The sequence below is a fragment of the Lampris incognitus genome, chromosome 3 (genome assembly GCF_029633865.1).
Source record: "Lampris incognitus isolate fLamInc1 chromosome 3, fLamInc1.hap2, whole genome shotgun sequence".
In the NCBI taxonomy this organism is placed as follows: Eukaryota; Metazoa; Chordata; class Actinopteri; order Lampriformes; family Lampridae; genus Lampris; species Lampris incognitus.
The window spans coordinates 110,968,215-110,979,728 of NC_079213.1; the positions used below are offsets into that span (position 1 = coordinate 110,968,215).

The 11,514-nt window shown below is 46.1% G+C and overlaps 1 protein-coding gene across 1 annotated transcript; it reads left to right on the plus strand.

Moving 5' to 3' along the window:
• Window positions 1-394: 394 nt before the first annotated feature.
• On the plus strand, window positions 395-10,922 carry henmt1 (HEN methyltransferase 1). The gene is made up of 10 exons (XM_056276924.1): window positions 395-478; window positions 5,048-5,160; window positions 5,474-5,608; window positions 5,820-6,002; window positions 7,231-7,414; window positions 8,523-8,715; window positions 8,940-9,025; window positions 9,200-9,282; window positions 9,955-10,112; window positions 10,393-10,922. The coding sequence occupies exons 1-10, from the start codon at window positions 395-397 to the stop codon at window positions 10,479-10,481; spliced, it is 1,308 nt and encodes a 435-aa protein (XP_056132899.1). The 3' UTR covers window positions 10,482-10,922.
• Window positions 10,923-11,514: the final 592 nt, after the last annotated feature.

Below are 11,514 nucleotides of genomic sequence, written 5' to 3' on the forward strand. Positions count from 1 at the left end.
ATCTCTCCTCCACACATGTCCAAACCATCTCCATCTTGCCTCTCTTGCTTTGTCTCCAAACCGTCCAACCTGAGCGGGCCCTCTAATATACTCACTCCACCGTTGTACATGTCAACGTTGGTTAAATAAAGTTTCTTTTTTTAAAGTTAATCTTCCCCTTTTTGTTTTTTTTGTTTTTTGGGAGGGGGGGGGGTTAACATAAATAATAGACGTTGCGATCCACACTCCATACCAGCTGGGAGCGGTAATGCGCCATTTAGTTGTTTGAAGACAATGAAGAAGAAGAAGAAGAAGAAGAGGAAATTGGTCTTCCGCCATCTAGCGGCCAGTTCCCCCGTATAAAGGCACGACGTGGCCGGCGCGCCGCTCCCACTGAACGAGAGGAACGTCGACCATGATTGTGAGCTTCAGCCCGCCGCTGTTCAAACAGAGATATCAGTTTGTTGTCGAGTTCGTCCAGAGGATCAAGCCCAAAAAGGTCGTTACTGTTCGACGTTTAGCGAAACGTAATTGTCTTTGCCAACAAGCTAGTGTTTGTCTAATTAGTCTAACTGACGCAGCTAGTTTCTAATCAGCCCTGCTGTGTCGCTCACACGTACCACTGCCGGGCGGAATGAGAGCCGTCAGTCCGCATTTCGGGGGCCTTTACACCACGATACGGATCCGCTTACATGCAGAAATAACGCGTTTTAAGAGTCGTGACTGAGGCTTATCTCACTGTACGGTTTGGTACCATAAAACAACCGGAACTATCGACCCAAAAGTACTGTAGCGTGTTGGGCTTCCCGGGGGGGATAAGAGTTGGTTGGTTGGGGGAGATATGTCGCAGGTCCGGGGGGGGGGTTAGCGGGTCTGGTCTACGGAGGGAGAGAGACGGCCTGCGAGTTGGGCTTAATGGCGCCGTGTTTCGAAGTGTGTGTGTTTTAAATAGCGGTGAACGCTACAGCCATTGTTATAAGTGTAAACTACTAATAAGTTAGCTAGGGGCTAACGTGTCTTATTAGTAGTTTACAGAAGTTAGCTAGGGGCTAACGTGTCTTATTAGTAGTTTACAGAAGTTAGCTAGGGGCTAACGTGTCTTATTAGTAGTTTACGTCCCATTAGCTAGGGGCTAACGTGTCTTATTAGTAGTTTACAGAAGTAAACTTAATATTGGACCGTACAGCCACGCTGTGAGCCGGGCAGCTAACGCTAGCTGTTGACCGGACGCTTGCGTCGGCCATCTTCACGGCTGCAACCTCCGGCGCAAATCAAGATGGGAGGAAGACGACGGGCGCTCAAAATGGCGGTGCCGCGCGAGCGTCTCGAGGGCAGCGCGTGGCCGGGGATGGTGACGGAGAGGCACCGAGGTGAAACGAGAGCCTACACCCCCTGCAGCCGCTGCAGGGGGCTCGGCTGTCGGCTGCTATTCCGCGCCGCGTTGCCCGCGGGAAAAGCCGTCGCGTACAAGATGGCGGCGCCCTGGAGCTGCGTAAACTTGCAGGTATAGAAACGCCTACCGGCGAGTCGGACTTGGGAGGCTTTCCGCTCCCAGTTTGAACTGTTGGACGGGGCGAACGCTTGGTGGGATGAACGGAAAGCACCCCGGCTTGCTCTGTTAGACGGGTGATGCGCTGGCTAGGGTGCTGCTGTTGGATCCTAGCCAGCGGACTGAGTAGGGTGAGTTAAGCAGCGCCCTCGACCGGAGCTCCTGCGGTCGAGTCGGCCACACCTGTAGCGGGGGGGGGGGTCAGGGGGTCCCCCGGTCCCCCTTCTGGAAATTTTGAGCATCGCACATTTAATTTCCTGCATTCTGGTGAATTTGTATGCATTTGAACCAATACAATACCCTTGGCACAAATTGGTTTGTAGATGTACCCATTATGTTGTCTCATGTGCCCGAAATGATCAGTTCAAGTTCATTTAAGCTAACATAAACGTCTAGGGGCTACTGTTAGCAAGCGCTAGCTAGTGTAAACTGCTAATAACACACGTTAGCCCCTAGCTAACGGGTCTGACCCTTTAGCCGAGCGGTTAGTGATGTCGCCTTGTGGTGCAGTACACCCCGTATCGAATCCCGCACTGGGCAAGAAAATAACCGGTTACACTAGCTAGCTAGCTAGTTCGCGAGGGGGTCTGAACTGATAACCCCAAACACAAGTTATAAACTAGATAAGGCTATAATTCATCTGGAGATATTTAAGAAAATCTAACTTAGAAACCCCAAAGGTAAGAAAGGGTGGTGTACTGCGCTAGACAAGCAAGCTGGCTAGCTACGTTACTTACACTTGCTTACACCATCATTCATGCTCCGGTCTCCTGGTTGTCAGGAGCAACTGCGAGACAGCAACGAGGTCGGCAATCCCAGTGGCAAGGTTAAAATGGTATGGTCCAAGCATAGGGGTGTACGAAATCGTTGGAAAACAAGTATGAATGACGCTTTAAGTAGTTCGACTGTCTGTGTTCATTATATATTTTTTGGGGGGGACAAATTCACCTCTTTTAAATATTGAGGGGGACAGGGCCAGTCGAGGGCTGAGCCACAGCAGTTTCCAGTGGGAGAACCCATGCAGCAGGTGGGTGTTGACATTGTGGGGCCATTCCCACGTATATCACAGGGGAACTGCTTCATACTCACTGCTGTGGACTACTTCACTAATTGGCCAGAGGCCTATGCACTGCCGGACCAGGAGGCCGAGACCGTTGTTAATGCCCTGGTTGAAGGAATATTTAGCAGGCTAGGGGTCCCGGAATCCATCCATAGAGACCAGGGGAGAAATTTTGAATCCAGGGTTTTTTCCACCATCTGTGAGCGGCTGGGAATAACTAAGACTCGCACAGTATCCCTCCACCCCCAGAGTGACGGGTTAGTGGAGCGGTTTAACCGCACCCTAGCTGAACAGTTATCTATCTTAACATCCACTCATCTGCTCGACTGGGATATGCACTTACCCCTGGTCCTTATGGCATGCCACTCTGCGGTCCAGGACTTCACTTCATGCGCACTGGCCCTCCTCACGTTGGGCAGGGAAATGAGGACCCCTGTGGCGCTGGCTTTTAGACAGGCCCCAGAAGTACCATCTGCCCCTGCAGGTCCAAGCTACTTCAGGCAGCTTCAGGACCGTTTAGACACCGCACATGCATACACCCGGAGGCAATTACAGAGTGCGGGGTTGCAGCAGAAAAGGAATTATGACCTCTGTGCCAGGGTGCAACACTTTGCAGCCAGGGAGCTAGTTTGGGTCTATACACCTTGACCCAGAAAAAGGGCAGGTACCCTAAACTGTACAGCCACTGGATAGGGCCTTGCTTGGTCTTGGAGTGGCTAGGAGAGGTTGTCTATCAGGTACAATTGCCTCTACGGGGCCACAAATTGGCGCTACAACGTGATCAGCTGGTGCCATACAGGGGCTCTGCAATGCCTCAGATGACTGGAGGGGAGGGAAGAACACCCGTGTTGCCTGCCGTGACATCTGGGGAAGGGGGGGGGTTGTTGTAGCAGCCAGCCCGGATGACGCAATAAGTGGGACTCAATCTGCTGCCCCAGTGCCCAGCTCACTTCCTTGGGGAGGTGGGGTAACCCCAACCAGAGCCAGGGGAGGACCAACCAGGACAGAACGGCTACGGGGTGACTGAGGAGGCGGCAACTCCTCCTAGGTTTAGAGACTTTTTGCTTGGGGTTGAGGACTTTAATGGGGGGGGGGCAAGTCTAGTGTGTTCAGGTTCACCGGGGGGGGGGGGTATCAGTTGGGGGAGATGTTTTGCAGTTCCGGGGGGCAGTACACTGTTGCTGAGTCGAGGGTTAGTGGGTCAGGTCTATGGAGAGAGAGAAAGAAGGATCTGTGAGTCGGGTTTAATGGCAGTGTGTGTGGCTTGGCTGTGGCCAACACCCGGCATGACTAAAGCACCACTCAGTTGTAAGTTTTGAAGTGTTTTTTTGTTAATGGCAGTGAACGCTACAGTACTTTTCAAACTTGGATATTTCAGACCGGATTTTGTGAAAAATTTAGGAAATAGATTCTCAATTCGTTATCATTAATTTGGACAAATTGGTGTGTCACTATATGACAATATGCAAATTTCATCCCGATACATAACCATGTGAAAGAAGAAAAACAAATTATTGCCCCACCCTACAGCTACACGTTAGCTAGCATAGATGGCAGACTATCACCAAACGCTGAACCCTGACTTCACTGAGATGCAGCAGCGTTTACCAAAGTTAGTGGCTTCAGAAAGTCAGACCCCTTCACTTCTTGCACATGTTAGTGTATTTTAGGTTCAATTTTAATGGATAAAATTGCCATTTTTGCCCATCCATCTACACTCAATAACCCGTAATGACAAAGTGAAAACATGTTTCCAGAATTTATTGCAAATATATAATAAAAAAAAATCAAAACCTGAAATCACTCATTTGCATAACTGACACATTTCCTCATCATTCACATGTATTTTATGCGTAAGGGTATTTTAGTTCCCTTAAATAAGTTATTTGAGTCATGCATACTTGATCGTCAATGTGTTTATTATTTACATAATCATTTTGACCAGTCAAATTTACATTGATTATATTCATTTCAGATCTACTCAGGCCTATAGTCTTTTCAATTCAGTTACATTTTCATTTGTATCATGTGTGAGTTCGGCCTGCCATACGGATCAGTGCTTATTTGACATGTCAATATATGTTTAAGTTCATTTTACCTTATTCAGTAATCCTGAGTTCGGTTAGAACAGAATCAGTTGCATGTAAAGATGGGGGGACCTTCTAGGCCTTAAGTTCATTGTGGATGACCTGGTCAGTTTCAGAAATCGGCTGGTGCTTGTCCTCAAAGACTTTTGAGGCTGTGTGAAACTTTGGAAAACTCCATGTACAATCCAAATTGTAGTGAACTATGAACCCCCCTGTTGAGACCGTCTCAGCAGAGAGATTGTGATGTGTTTTGCTGCGGCGTGTACGTTTGCTGTCTACATGCAGGAATACGTTCTTAAAAACACAAATGGAAGCCGTGCGAGGGCCGAATTTTCTTCCCCAATTACTTGCTCCTTTCATTCCTTGCATTAGGTGGTGGACTTGGGGTGCAATGACTGCGCCCTCCTCAAAAAGCTGAAATTTCACCATGAAATTGAGCTGCTGGTTGGAGTGGACATCAACGGTGCAGTCCTCAAGGATGGAATGTACATTTGAGGAGTAAAATTCATCTTCTTTTTGACGTAAACCGTCATGAAATATGTTAAATTGACTGAGACCTTCTGTAGATTTGGGTGGCGCTTATGAAAACCTGATAGAAACAAGCATGGCCTTCAGAAGTTGGCCTAAATTTTTGAGACCCAGACTGAAATGACAGACATGTTTTTCCTCACTCATATGAACCAAGGACAGTAAAACACACATGCCATGATTGTCAGGTAGATTTGAAGGTCATTGGTGCCGTGAGTACACTGTGTTGAGAGCATAATGGTGTGCGGACTTGTTTTTATTTTTTCCCAGGTATGGACTTGCACCTCTCCCATTTAACTATCTGCAGCCCAGTTTTAGTTCACTGAACATCCAGCTGTACCAGGGCTCTGTCACCCAAAAAGATGCACGTCTCAGAGGATTTGATCTTGTGACCAGTATAGAACTGTAAATACCAGTTTGGTTCTTAATCAATAGTTGAAAGTCAGTCTTTTAATGAGTGGTTTGAGGTTCATGAAGCCTGAATCACGTTTTCATGTTTGTTTTTCCTCATCTCTCTTAACATTGCTTTCTTCTTCCACTTATTTTCTTTAATCTATTGCTCTCCCAACATCTTCATCTCTCTCTTCCTTTTATATGTCATTCTCTCTCTCTTCAGCATAGAGCACCTTCAGCCTGCTGATGTGAGCCGATTCGGTGAGGTGGTCTTTGGCTACATGACCCCAGTGTCGGTTATTGTTAGCACCCCAAACTCTGAGTTTAACCCCCTTTTCCGTGGACTGAAAGGCTTCAGGCACAGTGACCACAAGTTTGAGTGGACCAGAGCTGAGTTTCGGTGTTGGTATGTCATTCTTCTGGATTAGTTTCAGGCATGTTAGATAGTGTGGAGTAGGGATTGACGAAAGAGAGATGGGGAAACGGAGAAAAGCATATTGCTTGCAACAGGGTTCAGGAACTGCTGGGCTCAACCCCTAAATGCTGCAAGACGCCTGGCATGCACCTCACCAGCAAGCACAAGCCCCCTAGTTTGTTTTTCCAGCCTACGTAATTGATCTTTGGTTTTCACAAGCTCCTGTGTCATCAGTAGTTATATTCAATAATGTCAAATACCAGTACGTGTGAACAATAAGAGATCATGTTTACAAAACAGGATCTTCTGAGAAAAAAAACTGAACAAGGTAGGTTACGCAATAATCTTATGCACAAATACAGCGTACAGTCTGTGATGTACTGACTTAGTCAGTCTGACCCTTGAACTTCAACCTCGATAGTTAAATGAAACAAACCTCTTAAAAAGAAGAGACACCAGACTCAGACTGACTGTGTAGAAGACTACATCAGGATAATCCAGCCAAGACCTTTCAGCGTTTGGTTCGCTAGCCGGAGAGACTTCACGCAACAAGGCAATGTTAAACGGAAAAGCGATGAGTTCTAGCTTTAACGTTGTATTGCAGCCCTGTTTTAAAAATTTTATTTGGGCGGCATGGTGGGCCAGTGGTTAGCGCCGTCGCCTCACAGCAAGAAGGTCCTGGATTCGAACCCCGGGGTTGTCCAACTTTGGGGGGAGGGGTCGTCCTCTGTGGAGTTTGCATGTTTTCCCCCCCGAGTCTGCGGTGGGTTTTCTCCAGGTGCTCCGGTTTCCCCCACCATCAAAAAGACATGCATGTTAGGGTTAATACTCCTGTCTGTGCCCCTTAGCAAGGCATGGCGAGACCAACTGGAGTTGGTCCCCGGGTGCTGCACGATGGGTTAAATGCAGAGCAGAATTTCCCCACGGGAATTAATAAAGTATACCAAAAAAAAACCTACAGCCCATTACCCAGCGCTGACAAACTCTTAATTTATTCATCATATTCACACGTTTATGTAAAAAGAATCATAATGAGCTCCCTTTTAAAACAGGCAGGGTTAAAGAAACATTCTGACTATAAGTCATGTTAATGTGTGCTTCTGTACTGTATCTCTGACTCCAAACAATGTTTTTCCTGAATTAACAAACAATTGATTGGACTGAATGTTGTTGTGAATTTGTGTGTGTGTGTGTGTGTGTGTGTTGTGTCTTGTCTCAGGGCTCTGAAGGTGTGTGGGGAATATGGTTATGAAGTGCAGTTCACAGGCGTAGGACAGCCACCACCTGGCATGCTGGAGACATTTGGCTTCTGCTCTCAGATTGCAGTTTTTAAAAGGATCAGAAGAAACGATGCCCGAGCTCAACTGAGAGATGACGTCGGTGACCTCTTCCCATACACGCTGGTGCGTTGAACACTGCGTCCCAGTTTTATGTACACGGCTCTTGAGACTGGTCACGGATGGAGGCTTGTGGTTATGTAATATGTGCGTGTGCCTGACAGAAAATTGGGAACTGTGTCACGGACGGCTCACTTGATCATTTGAGAGCGCTCTGGGACAGTGAATAGGAATTTATTATCCAAAATTACTCTTACATTTGATCAGTTATACTGGGAAGCTTCGTAAAGGTTGGTGAAACCTTGGAGGAAGGTTTCTTACTGTCCCAACTTGCCACAAAGTTGGGGGGAAAAGCCAGAAGTTAAATTGACAGTTGAGTCCTGAACTAGACTGCTTAACATCATGAAGTTTCTCAGCTGACAATAAATGAGATTGACACTGTGGCCCTAAAGTGAGCTTTTCCTTACTAATAAGCTCCATGTTATTGCAGGGCTATTTTATCCTGGATGTATACCCCCTTTCTCAGAAATGTACCCTGGGTGCTATTTTAGACAATTTTTTTTGCCTGTTCCTTATCAATTTAGCTGCGCATCAGTGGGACATTAGTGACATGAATTCTGGCTTTAAGGGGCTGTACCCCCGTGTTGCCTACCAACACGGGGGTCTCCGGTTAGAATTCCCGTGTTACCTCCGGTTTGGTCGGGTGTCCCTACAGACACAATTGTCTGTGTCTGCGGGTGGGAAGCCGGATGTGGGTGTGTGTCCTGGTCGCTGCACTAGTGCCTCATCTGGTCAGTTGGGGCACCTGTTTAGGAGGGGAGGGGGAACTGGGGGGTAGCGTGATCCTCCCCTGCGCTACATCCCCCCTGGTGAAACTCCTCAGTGTCAGATGAAAAGCAGCTAGTGACTCCACATGTATTGGAGGTGGCATGTGATAGTCTGCAGCCCTCCCCGGATCGGCAGGGGGGGTGGAGCAGCGACCGGGACGGCTCGGAAGGGGGGTAATTGGCCGGATATTGGGGAGAAAAAAAGGGGGGGGTAAACTGCTATGAAAAAACATTGGAGTGATTTTTAACATGTAGTCCTACAGACCAGTCAGAGCTGGCAAAGAAAAATGAAGACTTGATCAAGTTCTGATGAGTTTATATCATGTTCCCCATTCTCTTGACTATAGCTGTACAATGTAGACTATCCCAGTCTGAATGATGCCAACCTCCTTGAGAAGGTCCTGGTGGCTGAGGTGCTGTGCCAGACCAAGCGACTGAGGTGGGGATGGACAGGGGAAATGGCTGGAGAGAGGGACGAGGGTTTGACATTCTGTCAGACTGACGGTGAAAAAGAGACGGAGGTGAAGGAGAGCCAGACAGGTGGAGAACCAGAACAATGTGTTGTCAGCATCCTGAAAAAACCCTTGTATTCTCTCCTTTTTTTTCTCTTTCAGTTTTAATCTAGCAAATGTTGGGTTCTGTTTCCTATGAAAACCATGTATTTCTAATTATTTGTGGAGATTTCTTTGTGTACTCTCCCCGCAAATGAAACGAAATACTTAATTTTGCTTCTTTGATATGAATGTGTTCATATTTGTTCATAGGTGATGAGGATGGATGTGGTGAGGGAGGACATGCAGTTGGCTGGCGTGACAGAGGAAGATGCGGAGGACAGGAAAAGATGGAAAGCGATGATCCGCTGTGGCGACCCGTAACGGCAGCAGCCAAAAGTAGTAGTTGTAGATATGAATATGTTCAAGTAACTCATCTGTGTTGATAAAACGTGGGTGGTACGAACGTGTTTTTGTTCTAACAAAACCTTAAAACCTCGACAGGTTTTGGAGAAACAAAAGATCTGGTGGAGTGGAGTGAGACACGTGCTCCTGAGGATGAGGAGGAGTTTGGAATGAATGGCGAGGGACTTAAGGAATCCTACAGACAAGACCGGTGCGTTCCTAGAAGTCAGACCTGTACAGGTTATAGGTCACAAACTTCTCACAAGAAGTGGAAAAGACAAAATCAATATTGGGTCCAGAAATGCCCTTAATTGGCCAGATTTGTTCTTACATGTGCCTTTAGTATTGAATTCTGCTTGATCCTAAATATGTGTGCAAAGAGAACCTTCCATTAGCATAGGTGTAATGCTGGAGTAGGAAAATCTTAGGAATCTGAACAGCTAATGAGACACTACATTTACATAAAGACATGCTAATGGAAAAAATCTGAAAATCAGAATTACTTATTAAGTTAAGGGACCGAAATGCTGCTGTCAGAATCGACAAAAACCAGAACGTATGATACCTCACCAGACCATCTCGCGACTATCAGAATGCCGGAGTGATAAATACTGAGTCAATTGTTCGGCATTTACAGGAGCAGCACTTTGGTCCTTCTTATTACAAGACTTTAAATATGAAACCATCACTCCACCATATGCCAAGTGTATCTGAGATGAAAGTATCTGCAGTGTTCCCCTTTAGACTGGAGGGTTTGCGTTTTGGTAAAACGTAATAAGTGACGTGGGGATGTCTCCGATTTCTAAATGGCAACTATATTCTAGAGTTAAACCTAAGCCTGTCTGATTTGTTGAACTGAAACTGTGCTTGTCCTTGCTGGCAGTTGTGTCCGTGTCCCCCTGGCCAGGCTCTGGTCCTGCTGTCCCCGGATCAGAGCCCTGAGTGGAAGCCCCAGTCATCTCAGACGGTTGCTGCTAAACAGTCGCTTGATTAGGCTGACCGAAGATGGCGCCGCTGTGCTTGTGGATGACGAGGAGCAAGGTACTGGCGTAGCTTGATAATCGTTCCTTTTATCACCGGAGTGGAGGCCAGCGAAATAAGTCAGAAATTGGGTATCAAACTATAACATCTCAAAACTCCTCCCATGACAATGTATCTCTCCCCCCCCCCCTTTTTGCTTAGGGAATTTACAGCCTCTTTAGCACACGCTCACCATAGACGAGCATAAATTCCCAGTTTATTTCCCAGTCGGTGAGTTGAGATAACAATGCGTGTGCTGTTAAGGCGCTCACTTAAGACCACCCTTCGTTTGTGTTCCTAGATGAAGAAGTCGGAGGTGATGATTGGGAGGATACTGGTGTAGAGGAAGAGAACAGGGCGACAGATCTTTCAGCCATGGCAAAAAAATAATTCAAATGCAAGATTTAGTGGGGGGGGGTTTCTTCCCAGTTACAAGGGATGGATTGGTGAATTGCCCCCATCCTCACAGTATCCTGTAGTTCTGAAATGAGCAAGTGAACACGTGTAAAAAAAAAAACTAAAAAAAAACAAACTTATAACTTCATATGGTTATTTTCCTTCTGGTTACAGACAGAGATTTGGTGGCTCTGCTTTAATATTATATCGGTCAGTGGATGCAGTACACAGGGCAAGTTTGTAAAGACTGCACTAGGAATCCCCCACCCCCCCATAAGTAAGAAAAAGAGTTAACTAATTTTTTTCTGTTCTAAATGATTGATGTGAAAATCCCACAGGTGTTTTTTTTGTGCAAGCCAACCAGTCAAAGCAAACAGTAATACTGTCTTCTTTGTATTAGTTACTGCAAGACATTTTCTTAAGACAGAAGAATCAGTTCGCCTGTAAATTGCAAAACCATATTGAGTGAAAAATGTCTGTTATGATGCCGTTTCAAGTATGTACAATTAAATACTTAATGCAGAGAAATATTCCCATTATGACTGCATGTCTGTGGTTTAAAAAAGGCACCGTAGAGGGAGAATATCTCTGGTCGCATTTTATTCAACAGTGCAAGGTACACATTTAGAGCACACAGTACACCTGGTTAAAGAAGCACGTTTAAATGACGAGTACACAACGAGGAACACTGAAAAGGACAGCGAAGAAGAACATCACTTAACAAGAAAATACTTTTACAGTTTTACATAAGCACAGCTTCACAGAAGAGAAGAAGCAACCATGTTTGTAACAACATGTTAGGTACCGAGATGACCACACCTGTCTCACACAGGTAAAACAAGTCTTCATTGTAATTACCAGAAAACTCAATTTCCAGCTATGGGCTTTGATATTTGGCTGCAAAGAAAATACTACACAAGGAATGACTTAAGTTTCACTGCTTCATTAACTCATAGTACTAAACGCTAGCGTGAACCGGTTCCTTCAACGTAGAAATATTCTGAATAAAAGATGGCACATCACTTAT

Bases quoted from the DNA above. Each gene is read 5' to 3' on its own strand.
- henmt1 (XM_056276924.1), top strand. From the start codon at position 395: ATGATTGTGAGCTTCAGCCCGCCGCTGTTCAAACAGAGATATCAGTTT. The intron at 9,283-9,954 runs GTGCGTTCCTAG...CCTTGCTGGCAG, and splicing joins GAATCCTACAGACAAGACCG to TTGTGTCCGTGTCCCCCTGG. The intron at 10,113-10,392 runs GTACTGGCGTAG...TTGTGTTCCTAG, and splicing joins TGTGGATGACGAGGAGCAAG to ATGAAGAAGTCGGAGGTGAT.